The sequence below is a fragment of the Meles meles genome, chromosome 3, assembly GCF_922984935.1.
Source record: "Meles meles chromosome 3, mMelMel3.1 paternal haplotype, whole genome shotgun sequence".
NCBI lineage: Eukaryota > Metazoa > Chordata > Mammalia > Carnivora > Mustelidae > Meles > Meles meles.
The window spans coordinates 37,741,129-37,764,237 of record NC_060068.1 but is presented as its reverse complement, the minus strand read 5'-3'; the positions used below and the strand labels follow the sequence as shown (position 1 = coordinate 37,764,237).

At 48.9% G+C, this 23,109-nt stretch overlaps 2 protein-coding genes across 3 annotated transcripts in view; both read left to right on the top strand.

Annotated features, from left to right (window-relative positions):
• The first annotated feature begins 507 nt into the window (after nucleotides 1–507).
• Nucleotides 508–22,268, top strand: TICAM2 (toll like receptor adaptor molecule 2). 2 transcript variants are annotated; one of them, XM_045999960.1, is made up of 2 exons: nucleotides 508–654; nucleotides 18,428–22,268. In XM_045999960.1, the coding sequence occupies exon 2, from the start codon at nucleotides 18,484–18,486 to the stop codon at nucleotides 19,225–19,227; it is 744 nt and encodes a 247-aa protein (XP_045855916.1). In that variant the 5' UTR covers nucleotides 508–654; nucleotides 18,428–18,483; the 3' UTR covers nucleotides 19,228–22,268. The 2 variants fall into 2 exon arrangements, with proteins under 2 accessions (XP_045855916.1, XP_045855917.1); XM_045999961.1 differs by lacking the exon at nucleotides 508–654 and adding an exon at nucleotides 10,038–10,155.
• Nucleotides 10,041–23,109, top strand: part of FEM1C (fem-1 homolog C) — a 70,032-nt gene continuing 56,963 nt past the window's right edge. The window contains exon 1 of the mRNA XM_045999959.1: nucleotides 10,041–10,155. The gene's annotated coding sequence lies outside the window, so the exon portion shown is untranslated. The remainder of the gene's footprint in view (nucleotides 10,156–23,109) is intronic.

Genomic DNA, 23,109 nt, shown 5'->3' with positions numbered 1-23,109 from the left:
CCCATGGAGCGTGCCTGTTGGCCTCGGGGACAGTGCCCCCCACGCGACTGCCGTTGCTCCACCACTTCCGGCCCTCTCGTCCTTCCACGCAGAGACCCAGGAGGGCTCTTGGGCCGGGTTGCCGCTGGGCCACGCTCTGCGGGCTCGCGTTCTGGCGCCGACTCGCAGGACGCACCAGGCGGACACGGGCACCCCGCCCACCCGGCGGCGCGCGGGGACGGTGGGCGTGGACACGCGAGGGGCGGGCCTGAGCGCAGGACCGGGGCACCCCTCCCTCCAGGCGGTGGGCGGAAGGGGCGGGCGTGGGCACGCGAGGGGCGGAGCCTGTGCGCCCGACCTGGGCACAGGTCTCTCCCCGAGGCGCGCGGGGGCGGGGCCTGCGCGCCCGACCTGGGCACCACTCCCTCCAGACGGCGCGCGAAAGGGGCGGGCGTGGGCACGCGAGGGGCGGGGCCTGCCCGCGGGACCAGGGTACAGCTTCCTCCCCGCGGCGCGCGCGGGCGGTGGGCGCGGGCTCGCGAGGGGCGGGGCCTGTGCGCGGGGCCGCGCGCCTTCAGTCCCGGCGGCGCGCGGGAAGTAGCTGCTGGTGGCTTCTCCCGTGGGGAGACGAAGACTAGGGAGTCGCGGGGCGCGGCGGTGGCCGACGCTGTGCAGGCGAGTAGCGGGCGCTGGGGCGGGAGCGGCGGCGGGGCAGCGGGGCTTGGGGCCGGCGGGCGCTTTCCTCCCTCCGCGGTGAGAGTCCGCGCAGCCTTCTGCTTTGCTTCCAGTTTCCTTCTGACCAGAACACCTATTTCTGGGGAGAAAATCTCAGAACAGAAGCGGGCGGCCGAGAGGTCCTGCGCGAGCCTCAGCCGGACCCGCGGAACCCAGGCTGAAACTTTCGGTTTGGGCTTTTGGGTTTGGCCGGCGTCTTGGCCAGAAGACGGTCTGGATAAAAGCACTTCGGACCGGCAGCTGTGAGCCGGCTGTCAGGCCGTAAACGGAAGAGGGGAAAGGACTCTCAAGGCAGGACAGGAGGCCCTTTAACGCTCGGAAGAGCGTGGTGGCCGGACACGGAGCCGCGTAACTGCTTTTTCTGTCTCACCGATATCGGACCGCCTCGCTCGCGCGTCCGCTGTGCAGAACCTGAAGTCACGCTTAGGCGGCGGAGTCACGGGCACCTGGTCTGTGGTCATTTGCTCCTCGTGGTGTTTTTATTTATTTAACAGGGACCTGCTCCTAAACCTCTCGTCCTTTAACACCCCTCGCCCCCTGCGAGGTCCCAGCCACCCCGTTATTTAAGAGCAAAACAAAAAGCAGCACTTTGTTTGAATGGAAGCCTTGCTCCCCAGCTTCTGGTTCCACTCCCGTTTCCTCCTGCGCCCTCCCCTCGCAGGCTGCCTCCACCACCCCCCCGCGCCCTCATGAAGTCTGGGGTCTGTGCAGGTGTTCACCTTCCTACACCACGCGGTTGGCTGCTCCCTCGTCTTCCATGTTTTTTCTTAGTTGGCTTCCAGGTCGCCACATTCTCCCGCATTTCCTTCCTTCTCCCCGGCCCCTCCTTCTGCGTCTCTAGGTTTCTGTTTCTTTTCCCAGCAGCTGAATGTTCGCGGGCGAGCCGCAGCGCCCAGTGCTTGGACATAGTCTCTTTCTAGCCAGACTTTGTCCCAAAGCAGTTTCCATCCCAAGTCCTCTCTCCTGGCTGTAAATAACATCCATAAGCTGGTGCCTCCCAGTGTTTCGCTTTACTTCTGTCCCGAGTTCCAGATGCATATTAATAGCTGTTTCCTCAACAGCTCTGCTTAGAAGTCTGATGGGCATTCGAGTTTAGGATGTCCAGACAGAATCTGGGGGGTACCACACCCACCCAGGCCGCCCTTCTGTTTCCCCTTCATTGACCTTCCTTACCACCCTCGAGGTTCCTGTGGTCTTCTTAGCTCAGACCCCACATCCAATCAGCCAGCCAGTTCTGCTAGCTCTGCCATGAAGAAATGTTTTCAATCTGACCACATCTCAGCCCCTCTCCAACAAAAACCACAGTTCCGACATTATTATTTTTTTTTAAGATTTTATTTATTTATTTGACACAGAGAGATCACAAGTAGGCAGAGAGGCAGGCAGAGAGAGAGAGGAGGAAGCAGGCTCCCTGTGGAGCAAAGAGCCCGATGCAATGCGGGGCTGATCCCAGGACCCTGAGATCATGACCTGAGCCGAAGGCAGCGGCTTAATCCACTGAGCCACCCAGGCGCCCCAAAAACCACAGTTCCGGAACTGGATTTCTTCAGTGAATGGCTATTTTAACTCTCTTCCTCCCCATTCCGCGCCTCCTCCCCGCCGCCGTCCCACACTCCCTCCACCGCTCCCCGCCCCCCCCATTCCCCACCCCGCCCCCCCATTCCCCACCCCCGCCCCGGGGTTTATTCCGTTTTTGGTCACGGATGCCACGACCCTGCCTTTGCACCGATGTTCCCCACAGCTGTTTGTTGTCCTTAAACATCATCGTGGTAGGGGCAGAGACAGGTTCAGTTAGCACCTTTCTGGGGGTGTGTGTCAGTCACCCCCTTTCCGTCCTCCCGAGGTGTCATCGTTGGCTTCAGAGTAGACCTCCTGCCCTTGAAATGCTAGAAGAAAAACAGTTCATCCGTTGTTGGTTTAGGAGTACTCGCGTGTGGGACACCTGGGTGGCTCAGTGGATTAAGCCTCTGCCTTCAGCTCAGGTCACGAGCTCAGGGTCTTGGGATCGAGTCCCGCCCGCATCGGGCTCTCTGCTTAACAGGGAGCCTACTTTCTCCTCTCTGTCTCTCTGCCTGCTTATGATCTCTGTCTGTCAAATAAATAAATAAAATCTTAAACAACAACAACAAAAACAACAAAACCACAGTTCCCTCTTACCTAGATGACTGTTAAGTCTCTGATTTGGTCTTCCTGCTTCTGCTCTCTTTCCTCTACGGTCTCTGTCCAAACAGCTGTGACTATTTTTTTTTTAAAGATTTTATTTATTTATTTGACACACAGAGAGAGAGATCACAAGTAGGCAGAGAGGCAGGCAGAGAGAGTGAGAGAGAGGCAGAAGCAGGCTCCCTGCTGAGCAGAGAGCCTGATGCAGGGCTCCATCCCAGGACCCTGAGATCCTGACCTGAGCGGAAGGCAGAAACTTTAACCCACTAAGCCACCCAGGCACCCCAAACAGCTGTGATTTTTAAAAAAAATGTCATCAGAACTTTCGCTTCCCTTCAAAACTTTCTGGTAGCTTCTGATCAAAATCATGAAAGCTGGATCCTAACCATGGCTTCAAAACCCTGTGTGATCGAAATTCCAAAAACTTTTCTGATCTTGGCTCTCCTCTTGGTCCTTGCTTACTCTGCTACTGACCTTGACCTCACTGCTGTTCTTTTTGCCTGCAGTGGGCCTGGGCTGCACTCAAGGGCTGCCCACCTTCACACACCTCCCTTCCCTGTTGAAATGCTATCTCGGATTACTGCCTTTTGGGCTATTTTAACAGCCCTTTGCTCCTGACCTTTGGTGCCAGTTGTTGTTAGATACTGATTGTTATTCTCTAGTGTTTCACAAAGCCTGGGCCCCTTTAAGCCCTTGTTGGCGGTTAGGGTTCTCTAATATGCACAACCATGTTTGTCTTGAGCCTCATTTTGATAAGATGTACAGTTTGTTGTTATAGTCAGTGTTTTAGTAAAATGTGCTTCCTGACTTGGAGAAGATTTCCCTTTATATATAGAAAATGAAAGGAAAATGTTCACTTTGCTGAAAAAATGTGCAGTAATTTTTTTTTTCAATTCCTTCATTTCATTAGGAAATGATAATTGCTCATTTGGAGGTTTTTTTGAATGGCACCAGGAATAAGTAGTTTTTTTGTTTGTTTGTTTAAGATTTTATTTATTTCTTTGACAGAGAGAGAGATCACAATTAGGCAGAGAGGCAGGCAGAGGGGGAGGGGGAAGCAGGCTCCCTGCTGAGCAGAGAGCCTGATGGGGGACTTGATCCCAGGACCCTGGGATCATGACCTGAGCCAAAGGCAGACGATTAGCAGACTGAACCACCCAGGTGTCCCAGGAATAGGTAGTTTCAATGGGAAGAAGAAAAACGAAGGCACTCGTTCGGAGAATATTATACGCGCTTCTGAGTTGTGTGGTGACTAAGTCAGTATCAGAATATCAAGAATGTGCAGTGAAATTCAGGTCGTTTTTTAAGGTATGTGGGGATAGAAGTGAAAAACAATATTTTTATCATTAGGAAAGGCTTTGGGGGGATAAATGACTTTCTAATGTTTATGCTTCTTTATCACTTTCCTCCTGAGGAGCTAGTTCTGTGGTGACATCAGTAGCATGTGTACCTACTTTCCCTTCCTTTATTTATTTATTTTAAATTTTATTTATTTATTTATTTGACAGAGACACAGTGAGAGAGGGAACACAAGCAGTGGGGAGCAGCAGAGGGAGAGTGGGAAACAGATTCCCCACTGAGCAGGGAGCCTGACGTGGGTGGGGCTCGATCTGATCCCAGGATCCTGGGATCATGACCTCAGCCGAAGGCAGACTTTTGACCGACTGAGCCACCCAGCCGTCGTCCCCTGTCCCTTTTAAAAGCTCTCATTTCAGAATTGGGATTTCAGGTGCTTGAGTAAATATGTAAAATGGAGGATTAAATAAACATTTCCAATGAGGCATTCTGAGTACGGAACAAACTGAAGATAAGAACAGGTCAGCTAAGGCGAAGCCAGGAGTGACATTAAAATCAGAACATCTGTCACAAGCTGCTGTGTTGAGCACTCCTTAACCTGGAGCTTCCCAGCAACGGAGAAAAGAGTCCACACAGCTGAAAAGCAGGTGCCCTCGAAGATCCGTGCATGTATTTTTGTTTTTATACCTTGCAGAAACTAACGTCTGTTGTTTTATAAAACTTGTAAGTGATGACACATTGACTTGCTCTAAGGACCTGTTTTCAGAATGAGGGAGGTACATATTCTGCCTTCTGGTGCTTTACCATAAAGTAGAAATTGGAGGGACCCTGTTTTGATTTAGAATTAGCAATCCTGGACTCTGGGGAAGTTTGTATACACATTCAAAAAACGGAGAGCAGGGATGCCTGGGTGGCTCAGTGGGTTAAGCCTCTGCCTTCGGCTCAGGTCATGATCTCAGGGTCCTGGGATTGTATCCACATTGGGCTTTCTGCTCAGTGGGGAACCTGCTTCCCCCCTCTCTCTCTGCCTGCCTCTCTGCCTACTTGTGATTTCTCTATGTGTCAAATAAATAAATAAAATCTTTTAAAAACAAAACAGGAGAGCAGACAGTTAATGATGGAGATGGGCTAAAGCCACCTGGAATGTGCAGATATGGCCCATAAGCAATATATCTGGACATCAAGTTCATATGACTCCTATTTAAAAGTACAAAAACCTCGAAAACCATTTTTTATAAAGATTTTATTTATTTATTTGACAGACAGAGATCACAGGTAGGCAGAGAGGCAGGCAGAGAGGGGTGGGGGGATGCAGGCTCCCTGCTGAGCAGAGAGCCCTATGCAGGGCTCCATCCCAGGACCCTGAGTTCATGACTTGAGCTGAAGGCAGAGGCTTAACCCACTGAGCCACCCAGGCATCCCCATTTTTTTTTTAATTTACTAAAAAACTCCCCCCCCAGTTGCATTATCATTGTAGAAAAAGAAGATATATAGAGAGATGCCTATAGATATATGTATATTCACACATTTACCGCACACAGATAACCAATGATACCTTTCTAGTGTACTTTTTTCTGATCTGTTTTCTTTACAGCATGTTTCACAAAGCTGATATCATACCATAGATGAGATCAGACTGTATAGGCTACTTTTGTTCGCTTACAGAAACATTTTCTCAGGTCCTTAAAATTATTTCCAGCAAACTTTTTTTTTTTTAAGATTTTATTTATTTAGAGAGAGAGCGCGTGCACAAGGAGGGGGAGGGGCTGTGGGAGAGGGATCCCTGACTTTTTTCTAATTATGCGTGTCTTTCACCAGTGTTTGGACATTTTGATTGTCTACCTCCAGTAGAACTTCAACTAGCCTCTGATACTGCGTCCACATTCTCTAGTAATTCTCTAATAATAAGAAAATACAGGCCTCTGCCTCACACATCAGAATTGCAATGACACGTTCCCAGAGATCCTGTGAGAGGACAAAGCTGAGCTAACCTGAGGAATTGAACAAAGAGACCATGTGCAGGGAACTGGGGGAACATGGGGAGAGAGACATGAGAGGAGGCTGGAGGAAGGAGCCTGATCAGGCAGTGTCTCGTTTGCCATCTTGAGAAATTCTGTGGGAGATAACTAGGCTTTCAGGTGCTGGTCACTTTGTAGTGCATATAGATAGTGATTTATAATCCTGTACATCTGACACTTGCATAATTAAAAAAAATTGTTTCTAAGTCTAAGAGCAGTAGGAAGCCCTTGCAGAATTGTAAAGGGGAGTAATGTCATCATCGGGTGTTTTTGGTAAAGATCACTGTGGCAGCCAGGCAGGGAAAGGAGCAGGCTGGCTGGGAGAGCGTGTAGCAGACCAAGAGGGAAGCAGGATCGTGGAAATGTGTTGATCCAGAGCCACAGTGGGGTGCAGAAGGACCGTGGGAAGACTTGAGATGTATTTTGGAGGTGGAATAGATGGATGGGACTTCGGGAACGGCTCAGGGGTGAATGCATGGGAGAGCATCCAAATTCCATAGGAGTGGAAGGGGAAGTATCTTGAATGTACCTTATTTATATTCACATCATTTTTTTAAAAATGCAACATCATGGCTCATCTAAAACAAGGTACGTTTGGAGGGGCTAGCTAGTTCCTCTTCTGCTTGAGTCAGTAATTTATGTGATAGTGATAATGATGGTAAAGCGGTCTGCGTTTAGCTCTCCCTCGAAAGCTAGAAGGCTGCGTTAGTCTTATATCTGGAATACTGTCTCCTTTCGGAGGGTGTTCTTGAATGCTGGCTATGCCCTAGACCCTGGAGTTACAGCCGAGAACAGGACAGATCTGGGCGTCGTGGTGGTAGGGTTTACATTCTAGGGGGAAAAAATGAGAAACTAAGCAGATACACATACACGTCAGCGCATGACACCACAGTACTAGGGGGCTAGGCTCCCATAACACCTTTCTCATACAAGCCCGGTACCTAAAATAAAAAAATGCGGGCACTGGTTCCTTTTGGCCGTGAGTAAATATCAGTGGGGACTACGTGACAGTTAACCCTTTTATTGATGTCAGCTTTTGCCATCCTTACGGATTCTGCGCAACCCCCGAAAGAAGAAAATGAATACATGACGGCCAATCATCAATAATGTTATTTCAGTATAAGATCGAGTGGCTTCTGATTCTACTTATTGTATTCCTGAAGTTATTGAATACCCGAGTGGGACTTAAAAAGATTTCAAGTGTAAAGAAGTCAAAGAAAAGTCCACGTGTTCCTCCTCTGGCTGGCATAGGTCTGTTCTTTGGCATCCTGGCAGCCTCATGGAGCTCAGCCGTTCCATGCTGTATGTGGTTCAGGGGATTGCTGTAGTTCAGCAAACTTTCTGGAAGGACCCAAACAGTAAATATCATGGGCTCTTATGGGCCATATGGTTTCAACTGGAACTACTTGGCTCTGCTTTTCTAGCGTGAAATTAGCCATAGACAGCACATGAGTGAATGTTTCATTGTTTTCTTCCAATAAAACTTTATTTACAAAAATCGCCATAGAAGGACACATGGGTGGCTCAGTCGGTTAAGCATCTGCCTTTACTTCAGGTCATGATGCCAGGAACCTGGGATCCAGTCCCACATCAGGCTCTCTGCTCAGCAGAATCTGGTTCTCCCTCTTCCTACTGCTCCCCCTGCTTGTGTGCTCGCTTGCTTGCTCTCTGACAAATAAATAAATAAAATCTTTTTAAAAAGCCATAGACAACACATCAGTGAATGTGCATGGCTTTCTCCCAATAAAACTTTATTTGCAAAAACTGGTGGTGGGCTGCGTTTGGCTGCTGACCTCTGCTGTCATGCCTTGTGAATTTGGATGCTCTGTCCATCACGGCTGGGTTGCATAGAACAGAATCTACTGCAGGTAGCTGAAGCAGAAAGGTATGCATTTGAGGATATTATGGGACTTAGAATATCATGGGGGGAATTGAAGAATTAGACTCCAGGTTAGGTTTCTAGGAAGACCTCAAAGCAGCACTTAGCAGACTCGGTCTAGCTGAGCTGGGCTTCTGCCACGGACGCTCCTGCCAGATCAGCAAGCTGCCGGCTTGGGAGCCTTAACCAGCAGTGCCGCTGCCTTGGGCTCTGCCTCTCTCTCCCCGTGGTTAACTCAGACATGTGAGTGCCTCTGATTGGCAGAACTGATGTTAAAAACCTGGGGTCTTCCCTTTTAGCGCTCGTGGTACAGGAGGTACGGGAGATCTGCAGCCAGGAAGTCAGAGTCAGTTTCGGATGAGCCATTTGCAGGCTCTGCTGCAGAACACCCCATTGGCGGCTTCACCTCCAGACTCTCCCCCATCTTCGCCTACTCGTGCTTCCAGAGACAGGACGCTTCCAGACAGGACGCTGTCTCCCAGTGTAACGCAGCTACCCCTCCTAGAAACGGGGTGCCCGTCTTTCTCCCTGGAAGTCCCATAGGTCATAACATCATCACAGGTGTTATCCCAGGACCCAACACACTCAGGAGTCGGGTGGCCCGAGAGAGAGTAGGAGAGACTGAGCTGCCCAGTGGCCAGGGCACACCCATATTTGTCATCCTCTCTCTACGAGCAAATCCCCTCCATTTCTGAGCATTCCTGGTTACTCTTCTAACGACATCTCCTGACCCTGCATTGCCTTGTAGCTGCTGGCTCTTTTCGCCATCTTAGCAAGGCTTTTTCCCCTCCCCACGCCCCCACCCACTGTAGACTTCCGAGCACACCACAGCTCCTTCCATGAGTTTGCCGTTCCCCTGTTATTGCTCCCGGGGGGCTCGAGGTGCTAAGTGCTGTGGGTGCTGACCCCTGTTGGAAGCCCTCTCTTCCTTTGGCCCCCAGTCCCACCCTAGGTCTGATTTCCCTGCCATGCTGTTGCCACTCCTCCCCCTCCCACCTGGCTCCTCCTGGTCCAGACGCCCCTTTGGCATCAGCTCTGTCTTCGGCTCTCTGCTCTTCTCCTTCTGCATATTCCCAGGTGCTCAGGATTTCACCTCCGGAGTCCCGGACCTACAAGTGTGAACACCTCCTGGACAGCTCCCCCTCTAGGTCACGGGGCAAGCTCCCTGCGTCCCAGACTAGAGGAATGGGTCACACACCCCCACCCTGGTCCCATCAGTAGATGGCAGCACCTCTCACCAGGCTACACAGGGCACTGGCTTGGGAGGCATATCGGCTTCTTGCACTATGAGCCCCCAATGCCTCCCTGCAGACCTTTGTGTGTCCCCTGTCCCTTCCTCAGTGCAGGGCTCGCACCTCTCCTCCCCTGGGTTCCTGCCACAGCCTCTCAGCAGGAGGCTCTCCCGGAGCAGAGCCCATACACGGCAGCCTGGTCTGCCCTGCGCCATGTGAGGCCGTCCTGGACAAGTCAGACCATGTCTCTCTTGCTCACAACTTGCCAGGGGCTCTCTATCTGCTGCCGTGATCACATTCGAAGTCCTTGGGCACCTGGGTGGCTCAGTCGGTTAAGTGGCTGCCTTCCGCTCAGATCATGATCCCAGAGTCCTAGGATGGAGCCCCACATCAGGCTCTGCACTAGCAGGAGCCTGCTGCTCCATCTCCCCCTGCCCCTCTGCTCTATTCATACTCTCTCTCTCTCTCTCTCAAATAATTAAAATCTTAAAAAAAAAAAAAAAAGCAACCACAAGAGTCCTCAACAGAATATGTCAGGCCCCTCACTCAGTAATCCTGTTTATCTCCATCCTTCCATCTCACTGGTACCTTCCCCCTTCCCACACCCACATACCTGAGCCTTAGAAGCACCCAAAAGGGACCAATCCCAACGCACTTCCTATGGTGCCCCAGTGGTTTTGCAGTTGCTGCGGGGAAAGTGTCCACCTCCCTAGGCCTTATGCAAATTTCCTCTGCTGCAGGGATTCCTCCTGAGCGCTTTTGCATTGCCCCCTGTCCTGGATGGAGCACCAGCGCGGCGACTGTCGCCTTAGCCTGGCTTCACATCCCTGAAACCCAGAGGTCTTGGTGCAGAGTAAGTTTCCCACCACACTTACTGCTAACGACTTTCTAATTGAACAAGGAACCGCTGATGTTACGTGTTATCGCCACGAGGTGGTGCTGTTCAAATGGGAAAGAAAGCGGCTCTCGCGGCTGGAGGGTTCAAGCTCTGGCTGCCTTCGTCTGAAATGCTTCAGAGGCAGCGAGTTCCGCAGTAAGCTTTTTCTGGGGTAGATACGCGGACCGACAGAATTGTATGAGTGCATGCATTTTATCGTCAGGTGATTACGGTTCCTTCTTTCACTCACGGCTGTTGGGAGCCTCTCTTCCCATGTGGTCACGGTGTTTCAAAAATGCACATGTGAACTCCTCACTCTGGGGCAGCGCACTCTTGAGGAGGGTTCTCAGTTCCGAGTATGCTTTCTACTGAATGTGTGTCACTTCTGTGCCGTCGTGAATTCGAAACGTTGTCAGGAAACCATCATAAATTGGAGACCAGCTGTATTGTTCTGAAGGTTGTCACCACCCACAGTCGGGGGTGGGGGTGGGTAATTGGCTTGACTCCCAGGACACCCCTTTACCTGGTAAGCCCGTCTAAAAAATACCTTCAGGGCAGCTCCGGACTGCCGTTTGAACAACAGCCGGGCCCCAGAGCAGAAAATTAACCCTCACCAAAGGCCAGGTGAGAAAAGTCAGCTGAACATGAAAGGAAGGTTCCCAGTGCTATTTGTGTTTAGCCAGGGATGAGGACGAGAGATCTGATGCAGTAAGCACCCTCAAGGAACCCATGGGTGGTTTCTGAGGAAGAGAGATTGTCCTGGGAGGGGCACCCTTGGCTGCTGCCCAGAGCTCTCCTCGTGCCTGGAAGTCCTCTGCTGGGATTCCTTCTGGCACTGGGGCCCAGAAAGGATGATAGCCTTGGGGACACAGCCATTTCCCCTTAACTGGTTCCATCCTGTACTGTTCGTGTTTCAAAATGATGGGGCACCTGGGTGGCTCAGTGGGTTAAAGCCTCTGCCTTCCGCTCAGGTCCTGATCCCAGGGTCCTGGGATGGAGCCCCACATCGGGCTGTCTGCTCAGCAGGGAGCCTGCTTCCCTTCCTCTCACTCTGCCTGCCTCTCTGCCTACTTGTGATCTCTGTCTACCGAATAAATAAATAAAATCCTAAAAAAAAAAAAAAGAAAGATATTGTGCGCTTAAACGGCTATATAGCTTCATAATGCCAATTAAAAAAACAAAAAAGACAAAATGAGGTAGAAGTTTGGGGCAGTCCTTAGGAAGTGGTTTGCCTTCCTATTTTACTGAGACCGTTGAAGCAGTCAGAAGGGAACGAACGCGGGTGTCCCCTGCCATACCCACTCGTACCTGTACCTGTATCTGTCCTGTTTCTTCCGCCCTCTCTCATTTTCACTGGGGAAAATGGTCACTTTTCTCCCCCACAAAGGCAGACCCCTCTGTTGGCCCACCAGATCCCCGCGCTTACCTATACAAGCCATCCCTCCAGCAGTCCTTGTCTTTCCAGCATCGCTGAACTGCCCCTCTCCACTACTCTTTCTCTACAGCAAACAGCCATCTTTAAAAAAAAAAAAAAAAGATTTTATATATTTAGGGGCCCCTAGGTGACTCAGTCATTAAGCGTCTGCCTTCGGCTCAGGTCATGATCGGGGGGGTCCTGGGATTGAGTCCTGTATCAGGCTCCCTGCTTAGCGGGAAGCCTGCTTCTTCCTCTCCAGCTCCCCCTGCTTGTGGTCCCTCTCTCTCTGTCAAATAAACAAAATCTTTTAAAAAAAAAAAAGGATGCCATGTGGACAAGGAGGAAACACTACGCAGAAGAGGGGTGATCAAGCTCCCTCCTGACAGGTCTGAAGGAATGCTCTCAGTCCCTGTAGATCGATTTGCATTTTCTGGATCTGGATGTAAATGGAATCAAAATCTGTATTTTTTTTTTTTCCCAGTCTGGCCTCCTTCATACACCATAATGAGTTTGGGACTCACCCACGTCAGGCCGTTTATCGTTTATCTCTCCTTCATGTTGCCAAGCAAGTCCTTCCACGATCTGGACATCACACAGTTTGTTTCTCCCTTCCCCTCTTGGTGGACATTTCTGTAAACTGGTAATTGTGTCTAAAGACTTGGTCAAAGTTGGACTAAACATTTTTGGCAAGACTGCATCATACGTTTTGCTGGCTGTGTGGCGAATGGCATCAGAAAAGGCACACAATGTCTGGTTGTGATCAGTGAGGCTGAGCATTTGATGGAGGGCGGCGGATCTGTTCTATCTTGGAATTTTGTGTTACGTTCATTGGATTTTCTATTTCAGATGCATTGGTTTTTTTTTTTTAATTTGACAGAGATCACAAGTAGGCAGAGGGGCAGGCAGAGAGAGAGGGAGAAGCAGGCTCCCTGCTGAGCAGAGAGCCCAATGCGGGCTTGATCCCAGGATCCTGAGATCATGACCTGAGCTGAAGGCGGAGGCTTAACGCATTGAGCCACCCAGGTGCCCCGATGCATTGGTTTTTACTCTGCCTTTTTTTTTTCCTCCCAATCTCCATAGCTATGTACTTTTTTTTTAAATGTCTTTACTGTCATTTTACATTCTCTGATTTTTTTCAAGCCTTTCCACCATATTCTGCTGTTACGGCTTTATCCTGTTTATTCCGTTCATTGCCTTCTCTGTTTTTCCTAAGGATGTTGGACCCTCAATTCATCTACAGTCTCTCTCTTCATGTGATTCTGTTCTCCCCGCTTTGATATTTTTGTTTCTTTGGTTACAGTCTCTTAGGGTGTCCGAGGACAGCATCCCTTAGAGTGATTGTCTGTGATAATATAAGAAGGGCGCACCAAAGGGAAACTGTGCGACTTCCTTCATAGAAAATGTCGTGCAGGGATGCCTGGCCGACTTGGTCGGAGGAGCGTGCAATCCTTGATCTCGGAGTCATGAGTTCAAACCCCATGTTGGGTGTGGAGATTACTTAAAAATAAAATCTTACAAAAAAGTAAGGAAAGAAGGGAAGGAGGGAGGGGAAGAAAAGAATGTCTTGCTCTGAGAAAAACATCAGCTGAACTGAAAAGCACTTACTTGGTTGATTTATATCCTGGCACAGTCTCCTGCTTTTTGTCTCGGGCTGGCGCCAGACCATGCAGAGACTGGCCGTTGTCCCCAGACAGCACTTGGAGCGGTCCCATCCTAGAGCCTACACACTGTTGGTGTAAATTTTTCCTTATCTCCCTTGTTATGTCTCTAATAACCGTAACGGCTACCAACATATATGAGAATGGTTCTCAGCCATTTTGATCTTCATAAAAACCTTCAAGGCACTGGAATTGTCACCGCTTTATACGTGGTGAAACTAAGGCAAAAAATACCATGTAACTTGGACTAAGTCACGCAGTAGCTTTAGAGCAGGGCGCTGGGATTTACATTCAGGCAGTCAGATTCCAGAGCACATAGTCCTTTTTTTTTTTTTTTGAAGGTTATTGAAAGAGAGAGCAGGTGCATACATGAGCCCAGGGAGAGAGAGAGAGAATCTTTTTTTTTTTAATTTATTTATTTGACAGAGAGAAAAGGCGAGAGAGCGAACACAAGCGGGGGAGTGGGAGAGAGAAGATCAGGTTCCCCACTGAGCAGGGAGCCAGATGCAGGACTTGATCCCAGGAACCTGGGACCATGACCTGAGCTGAAGGCAGATGCTTAAGCAACTGAGCCACCCAGGTACCCAGAGAGAGAGAATCTCCACTGAGCACAGAGCCCAAGGTGGGGCTCCATCCTACAACCTTGAGATCATGACTTGAGCTGAAACCAAGGGCTGGCTGCTTAACTGATTGAGCCCCTCTGGCGCCCTCCATAGTCTTCGTGAAAATAGAGTATTTTTGGCGTTTGCAAGCTATTTTTTTTTAAGATTTTATTTATTTATTTGACAGAGAGAGATCACAAGTAGGCAGAGAGGCAGGCACAGAGAGGGGGGAAGCAGGCTCCCTGCTAAGCAGAGAGCCCAATGTGGGGCTCGATCCAAGGACTCTGAGATCATAACCTGAGCTGAAGGCAGAGGTTTAACCCACTGAGCCACCCAGGCGCCCCACAAGCTATTCTTAATATTCGTTTTCATTTCCTGTAGTTTGTGTGGCTACTCGCCAAGAATGCACATTTGTCAGTCTTTTCACCTTACTCCTATTTAATGTAGGGGATCCTATTGGGACCCTCTTGGGCTAGATACGAGGTGGGTACATTCTGGACTCTGCTTCCTTCCTTATCTAAGACCTGCTGATCTTCCCTTGAGAACTTCAGCTCAAGAGTTCCACTCTCTTGGGTTGAGTTTTTCCACGGGATCATTGCCCTGGGAGGATGTCATTGGCTCAGTGGGGCTGTTGTCTGTAGCAGTGATCAGTAGCTTCGGTCTTAGATCTTTTCTGGTACGAGGGGTAGAGGTAAGGATGTCATTCTATCAAGTTAAAAGCACACACACACACAAGTTTCAGTCTTTCAGAGAGTAATTTGGCCAAATCTCTCATTATTGCAAATGCATTTGTCCTTTGATGTGGAAATCCCATCTGGGGAAATTATTCTGCAGATGAAGCTGCACATCAGCCGGATGACTTTTATACAAAGCTGTTCTCTGCAGTGTTGTTCGTCCTAGTAGCAGACTGGGAACAGCTCACATATCCGAGAACAGGGGACAATTATGGTACAGCCACATGCTGCAAGATAGTGTTGTAAAGAAGTCATTGCCGCCATGGAAAGTTCTGAGGTTCTAGTCTTTTTTTTTTTTTTTAAGATTTTATTTATTTGACAGAGAGAGATCACAAGTAGGCAGAGAGGCAGGCGGGGGTGGGGCAGGCTCCCCGCCAAGCAGAGAGCCCCATGCGTGGCTCGGTCCCAGGACCCTGAGATCATGAACTGAGCTGAAGGCAGAGGCTTAACGCACTGAGCCACCCAGGTCCTCCTGAGGTTCTAGTCTTAAAGGGAAAAGCAGTGTATCTCTGTCTCCTGTTTTGCAGTGTGTGTGTTTTTTATACATACATATATATCAGTGATATTTTTTATGAAAAGAAAAGAAAAATATTTATATTCATAAAGAAACAGTGGAACGATGTTGAAGAAACTAATCGAAGTGGTCGCCGGTAGGAGGTCCTGGGGGTAACAGGTGGGATGGGGAAAGGAGATTTTTCCCTGTGAACATTTTCAAAGTCATTAGGTATTTTAGCCACTACCTGTTCCTAAAAAGTAAATGAAAATATGTATATACACAGATGTCTTCATTCCCGTGATTAGTGGTTTTGTATGCCGCTCCTCGGTGGCCACCTTCACACTCCTTCCATTTCACAGAAATGTTTTCACCCGCATTTGCCTGTCTCTCATGGGGAGGGGACCTTCCAGAGGCTTCCCAGGCTCCTTCTATCAGCCTTCCATGCCTGCCTTGCACTGTGGGAAATCCCTCTGGTAGACAGAGTCAGTGGCTTGGTGGGAGCACAATCCTGTTCTCTCCCGTCCTTCCAGCGTTGAGCACCACAGTCAAGGATGGGGACCATTTGCCCATCTAGGAACCACCATGGTGTCAGCAGAGGCTGCCCTCCACATCACAGCTTTCCACATGTCTTCCCCTTGGCTGGTTCCTTACCCCCCAACAGCCCCCCCCCCCCCCCCCGTCATGGAAGGTTGTAGGGAAATTTTCCAGATGTTGTCATGCACTCTCTTCTCTCTGGGCTGGGTAGGAGGGCTCAGGAGGGGATTGGAAGAGCACTGTCAAAGATTTCTGGAGGCTTTTGCTTTGTTTCTGACCAGTGTTTAAGAAAAATGAGACCTAGGGGCGCCTGGGTGACTCAGTGGATTAAAGCCTCTGCCTTCGGCTCAGGTCATGATCCCAGGGTCCTGGATCGAGCCCCGAATCAGGCTCTCTGCTCCTTGAGGAGCCTACTTCCCCCTCTCTCTCTCTGCCTGTCTCTCTGCCTACTTATGATCTCTGTCTGTCAAATAAATAAATAAAATCTTTAAGAAAAAAAAAAGAAAAATGAGACCTAAAGTTGCAGTTCTTTCCTTTTGTTACTTATTTTTGTTCATGTCAAGAGATTTCGTTGAGTCTGGCTTGACACATCATTTTACCCCAGTAGTTTGGGACACTTTTTATGAAGAGCTGTTGTCTTAACTCCAAGCGTACTTACCTGCAGTGGCTAGCGTGGAAGGTCATGGTGTTAAGTTGGTTTAACAAACTAATCTCAGTGAATAAGTGAAGATCATTTAAATTCACACCGCAAATGCTTCTGAACGCTTTAACAATTCTTTTGAGGGGCGCCTGGGTGGCTCAGTGGGTTAAGCCTCTGCCTTTGGCTCGGGTCATGATCTCAGGGTCCTGGGATCGAGCCCCACATCGGGTTCTCTGCTCAGCAGGGAGCCTGCTTCCCTGCCTCTCTCTCTGCCTGTCTCTCTGCCTACTTGTGATTTCTCTCTGTCAAATAAATAAATAAAATATAAAAACAACAACAAAAAAAACCAATTCTTTTGAAATTGTGGTGTAGTTAACATACAGTGTTGTGTTAGTTAGTACAATATAGCGACTCAAGGATTCTCTACGTCACTCAACACTTTTTTCCTTTTTTAATACAGGAGAAGCTTCTCTCTGCAGCTTTGCAGAGTGACACCTTTTTTTCATAACACAACAGAGTCAGCAGTGAATCCTAACCAGTGAAGAGAGTCCAAATTCACTCAGTTTTGTTATTTAGGATGTATGTATTAGCATTTTAGAATTATGCCTTCAGGTATCTCTCAACAGCTTTGGCTGTGGAGTAGAACCTCAAGTACAGACGTAATACATTCATCGGGGTAGCCAGCAGTCGCCTCACCGTTCAGGGCAGCAGCAAACCCTTTCTCTCCTTAGGTGTGTTAGAAAGAAGTGTTCTGTGTTTTTCCTCATCTTTCCTCCCCATAACAGTGCTTCACCATTTTTGCCGAGGGGTTTTCTTTAACCTTGAATTATTTTGCTACTTGTAAGCTTGTGTTATCGATGCCGTTATGATCCCAAGTCTAATTAAATTCTTGACTTGAACTCTGGGCTTTGTTCAGGAACAGTAAATTTAAAAGCTCTGGAATAAAGCCCCCGCCCCCTTTTATTTGGAAACAGGAAACCCGTGTTTATCTGTTCTGAATTTTCTATCTTTGGATAAAAGAATCCCTCTTGAAAGTGCCTGGTTGGGGGTTCTGTTAACGTTGCCAACATTATCTGAAGATTTGTTTAAACTAGGTTCATGTGAAGCACTTTTCTCTCGCAGCTGATCTAATTCTTCCACTCTGACTTCCGAGTTTTTAAAAGTAATAGAAGGAGGGGCGTCTGGGTGGCTCAGTCAGTTAAGCATCCAACTCTTGATTCCAGTTCAGGTCATAATCAGGGGTTTGTGAGATCGAGCCCTGGTCAGTGTGGAGCCTGCGTGGTAGTCTCTGCCTCTCCCTCACGTGCACGCTCTCTCTCTCTCTTTCTCTGTCACAAAAAATAAATAAACGAAATAAAATAATGGAATGAGGATAGACTATAATGATTCTTTGTTGATTTCACTGGAGGAGACCCCTAGCCTTTGTTTCCAGAGTCACTCCCAAACCCAGAAGTGAATTTTTCCTGAGGTGAATACTCAGTCTTCTGACCATTCGCAGGATTAGCTAGAAAAAGGTATTCCTCACTTTTCAGCACCAGTATAATTGCTTCACCAGCCCCGACACCAGTGCCTGACCCCAGCCAGGGAGAAGAGCTCCAAAGCCATGAACCCCACATGTCATTGTGTTTGACGTTTCAGATCTTCTCTTTGTGCCGACTTAGTCACACTGCCAGCTCGTCATCTTCTTATTTGTGTCCTGTTTTGTAATTGTGTTTGATATGAAAATGAGTTGTGTGTTTACTATTTGAGTGTTCTGTTGCTCTCAACTTTTCTGTTTCTAGTTTACACAATAACTCGATAATGAAGAAGTTGGATTTAAACTCCATATGGACAGACTGGCATGGGACCGACTCGTTTCCCTCAAATACCAAAGCAGTTGACTTTGTTCTGGAGGTTTCTAATTCCGTGTCAGACTTCCAAATGTCTCCTGTTAGCATTACACTGACTCCCTCTTCTACTCCCCCTTGACCATCCGTGGTCTTCCTCGTGAAGCTCACGGAGGGTGATCTTTCCCCAAGATCTGATTGGCATTTTTTTCTTAGGACCTCTATGTGACAGTCTCTTGGAGGCTTTCAGGTTGAATGAAAAAGAATTTTTTTTTTCCTGTTTGTAACGTTTGGATGACATTTACAACATTCGTCTGCTGTGTTATTTCTTCTCCTTGTAGAATGAAAAGAAATGTTGAGAAAGAAGTGAAGCTGTCCTCCTCTCCCTTGGATATTGATGATGGGTGTCGGGAAGTCTAAAATAGACCCCTGCCCTCTTTCTCTCTCCTTGGGGAAAAGCCCCGGGATGGAAAAGAGTCAGGGACTCCAAGAGTCAGCTTCCAAGAAACCGGACGACCTCCCCATGCACGATCTGGCTGAGCCAAGCCCCACAACCCCGGCCCCGGTGCCTGCTGGGGAGCACGAGGGGGCTGAGAGCCAGGGAGACACGTTGGAGGAGGAAGAGGAGGGGGAGGAGGAGGAGGAGGAGGAGGAGGAGGAGGTGTTCCTGAAGTTCGTGATCCTGCACGCGGAGGACGACACAGACGAAGCCCTCAGGGTCCAGAACCTGCTGCAGAACGACTTCGGCATCAAGCCTGGAATCATCTTTGCTGAGATGCCCTCTGGCCGGCAGCATCTACAGAACCTGGACGACGCCGTGAATGGGTCTGCGTGGACCATCTTGCTGCTGACCGAGAACTTCCTGAGAGACACCTGGTGCAAGTTCCAGTTCTACACGTCACTCATGAACTCAGTGAACAGGCAGCACAAGTACAACTCGGTCATCCCCATGCGGCCCCTCCACAACCCCCTGCCCCGCGAGAGGACCCCCTTCGCTCTGCGGACCATCAACGCCCTGGAGGAGGACAGCCGTGGCTTCCCCACCCAAGTCGAGAGAATCTTTCAGGAGTCCGTGTATCAGATCCAGCACTCTCTGTGGAAGGACACCCGAAGTAGCGTCCGCAGGCAGGTCCTTGCCTGAGACGGAGCCCCCAGCACGGGGCTGGCTCTCGTCTGGGCAAGCTGACCCCTCATCTCCGCATTAGAAAGCACATTTCTGGCAAGAGGTTGGCAGAATTTTACAGAAACCCAGGAGCTCAAGCACGAGACGTTTCTGCAGGACATTGTATAGACTTTGGAGGTGCTCTTTGATGCTTTGGATACACTTGAGACTGTCCTGCAGTCCTCTCACGGTTTTCCTGATCCACGCGTATCACAAAGGATAGCCTTAGTTCATAGCCCTGGTATCTGTCCTTGAACACAGACTTCTGTGGGAGACGTTGTACAGATATAATGATGCTTTCATTTTGTTCGCAAAGGACGTACAGGAGAGAAGGTCCCTGGGAGATCTGACCGCCCTTCCTCAGGAGGCCCCAGACAGAAATGTCGCGGCCAGGGTGACTGGTATCATCGCCCAGAAATCCAGAGAGCCCGATGAGAACATTCAGAACGTTGAGTAGTGATACTTGCGAAACAAAAAGCCGATGCAAGAACGGTGGGGCATTTTACAAGAATCCAAACAACTGTGTTCTTTCTGCTGGACTTGGGGGATTTGGAGACAGTGCCTAGCCCTGACTAGCCACCCATTTGCTGGTGGTGGTGTTAGGGACGCCGGGGAGCCATGTCGTGAGGTCCCCTGGAGCCTCAAGCTCTTGTGATGTCATCCGTAACTAGGGCTTTATGTGTGGGGCTTCTGAACGGGTCTGTGTCCCTGTCTGTGAGTTCTCCTTGTCTCTCTTAGGACAGCCTTGAGAAATTCCTCTCACTGCCAGTGCTCTACCAGGAAGTGTTCCTCAGCTCAGTGATCAGATAGCCCGACCGCGTGCGTGTACGCTGTAGGTTATTCCTAGACTCGGGGTGGAAGCAGGAGACGCATACTGTGGCCTCCTCTTCTGTGTCCCGCACTCCCAGCACACCACACAGGCTCACAAAGCCCTGTCCCTTCCCCTCCTGCCCTCCTGCGCCACCTGTGGCTGAAGGAGAGCCGGCAGGTACGGATGGGGGATGGGATGGGGCTCGAGTCACAGCAGGTAGTGAGGAAAGCGCCCGCTGGGGGACCAGGAGACCTGGTTCCTGTCTAGTTTCTGCCTGGGAGGCTGAATGTGACCTTCCCCTCCTTTGTCTGTGAAATGAAAGGCTTGAATTGATGGAGCTCTAAAGGGCCTTTGTCCTCTCTCAGAATGTGAACAAGTAGGAACCAGAAAAGGGAACAAGCAAATAATAATAATAATAATTTTGTAGTGTGATGTGTAATAAGTTGCAGGAGGCTTGAGATCAGCTCCCAATGAAAGGAAACGCTAATAGTGTTTACAGCATAATTGATTTCTGATGCTATCTGTTAAACTTTAATAGTCCCAAGAGAATTAGAATACTTGCCTCCTCAGATTCTTTTAAAATACATTTTTTTTGTAGGGACTGTTGAGCAAAGACGATCTGCCTGATTTTTCTTTCTCCTTATCCTCACTTCTGCGTGTCCCCTCCTGGCACTGAGGTCTGCTCACATCTTTCTCCATCCACCTCTCCATAGCCATCACCAAATGTTCCATGAGGAACTTTTCCTGTAATCCTGCAAGTAAGTTAAACCTCTTCCTTCACTCGTACTCCTTGAAGAAGACATCGTTTTCTTCGTGCAGTGACATTTTCTTAAAGTCCCTTTCGGTCATAGTCGCTTACTACTTACTTTTCTTTCCCAGTTTTAATGGTGTTCTTTTCTTCCCCACTGTGGTCTGTCTCCAATTTCATACAGTAAAACAGCATTAACTCACCCTTTCTGCTTACTACCAAAGCGGGAGCTACGGGTGCTGGGTGGTTTTTTTAATATATGTGCTGCTGAAACGGGCCCTCGATGGTGTTTTTAAAATAAGTTATTTCCAACTCCAGAGAAGATCATGGGAAAGTATTTTGAAAAAAAAGCATTCATCTGTACTCCTCCCCAGAGTACCAGGCACAGCGCCTCCTTCCATCTGCAGTGAAATACATTTTTTGTGATGAAGAAAAATGTGAAGTCCTGAATAATGCATGTTGAAATTAACTGCCTTAGAAAGAATTACCAAATAACTAAACCGAGGATGACAAGAAGGCAAGGTGTGGCCTTAGTTGTGTGTTTGTGTGTGTGTACACATCCGTGTAGATGAGATTTATTCACACACACACAGGGAAATTCTCTAACATTCTGCCACACATTGAAGGGTGTCCATGGGGAGGACCCTCTGGGCCTCACTGCCCACCCTGGAGCCTCACAGAAGAACCTGAGTTGTGCCTAATGGGTCAGTTGGGATTCTTCCAGCTATAGGAAACAGAAAACCCAATGCCACATGACCTACACCATTAAGGTAAGGGTCTCTAACTTAACAAGAGGTCCCCTAAGGTATGGTATCTCTGAGGTGTCCTTAAAAACCCAAGTTCTTGGGTGCCTGGGTGGCTCGGTTGGTTAAGCGTCCAACTCTTGATTTCAACTCAGGTCACCATCTCGAGGTCCTGGGATTGAGGCCTGCACCAAGCTCCCTGCTCAGCCCAGGAGCCTGCTTCTCCCTCTGCCTGCTGCTCCCTGCTTGTGCACACCGTCTCTCTCTCTCTGTCAGATAAATAAATAAAATCTTCAGAAAAATTAAGAACCCCAAGTTTATAAACACCCGAATAGTATTCTACCTTAAAAAGAAATAAAATTCTGATACATGCTCCAACGTTAGATGAACTTGAAAACATGTGAGGTGGGGAAAAAAAAAAAAAAACAGGCACAAACACCAAACACAAATACTATTTATATGGTTCTATCCTATGAGGTGCTTAGAGCAGGCAAATTCATAGAGAAAGGAAGAACACAGGTGACTGGGGATTGGAGGGAGGGAAGAATAGGGAGTCATGCCTAAAGGGTACAGAGCTTTTATTTGGGGTGATGAAAAGGTTCTGGAAATGGGTTGTACGACATTTGAAATGTACTTACTGCCACTGAACTTTATGCTTAAAATGGTGAATTTTATGTGTATTTTACCACAGTAATAAAAATAACCCAGGTTCTTCTCATCCTTTGGTCCTGCCATCCTCAGTGACCCGGCTGAGCCTCCTCGGGGGCACCAGGCTCCATCGATAAAGCTGGAGGAGGCTCAGCCTCATGAGAGGAAGGGATCGGTTCACCCAAGCAAGGACCCATGTGTCCTCACTGCATTACTGAAAATTACTTACATGGGGAGATGATAAACAGCCTTCTGACTTCTAGCTGGTTTTGCTGTTTTTAAAAAAATTTATTTATTGGTTTTACAGAAGGAGAGAGCGAGAGAGTAAAGGGGAGCGACAGAGGCAGAGGGAGAGAGAGAATCCCAGGTGGGCTCCATGCCCAGCATGGAGCAACCCACAGATCACAACCTGAACGGAAACCAAGAGTCAGATGCTTAATGGACTACGCCATCCTGGCACCCTGGTTTTTTAATCAATTCATTCATTTTTTAAAAGTTTTTTTATTTTTTAACATTTGTTTCTCCACCTGCACCCAGTGGACCCCTCCCCCACCCCCTGAAACACCACTGCTGTGGACTAAGACCCCCACCCTTGCCCTCGATAGATTGTGATCTTAAGTGAGACCCCTCACCTTCCTGGGTCTCAGCGTCCTCATCCAAAAACAGAGCTAAGAATCCCTGGCTGGTGGGATTACTTTGAGGATTGAATGAAATAAAGCACATGGGGTGCAGGGGAAAGACCTCCCTCTCAGCCATGCTACAGCAAGATTGGGGGCGGTGGGGAGAGGGCAAATTGGATTGCCCGCAACCCTACTTCTGGAACCCTGGGAACTCTTAGGGAGCAGATTGTAAAGAGAAAGAAAGCCAGCCTCGTCTCCACAACGTGCACTACAGATCCCATCCCAAACCCC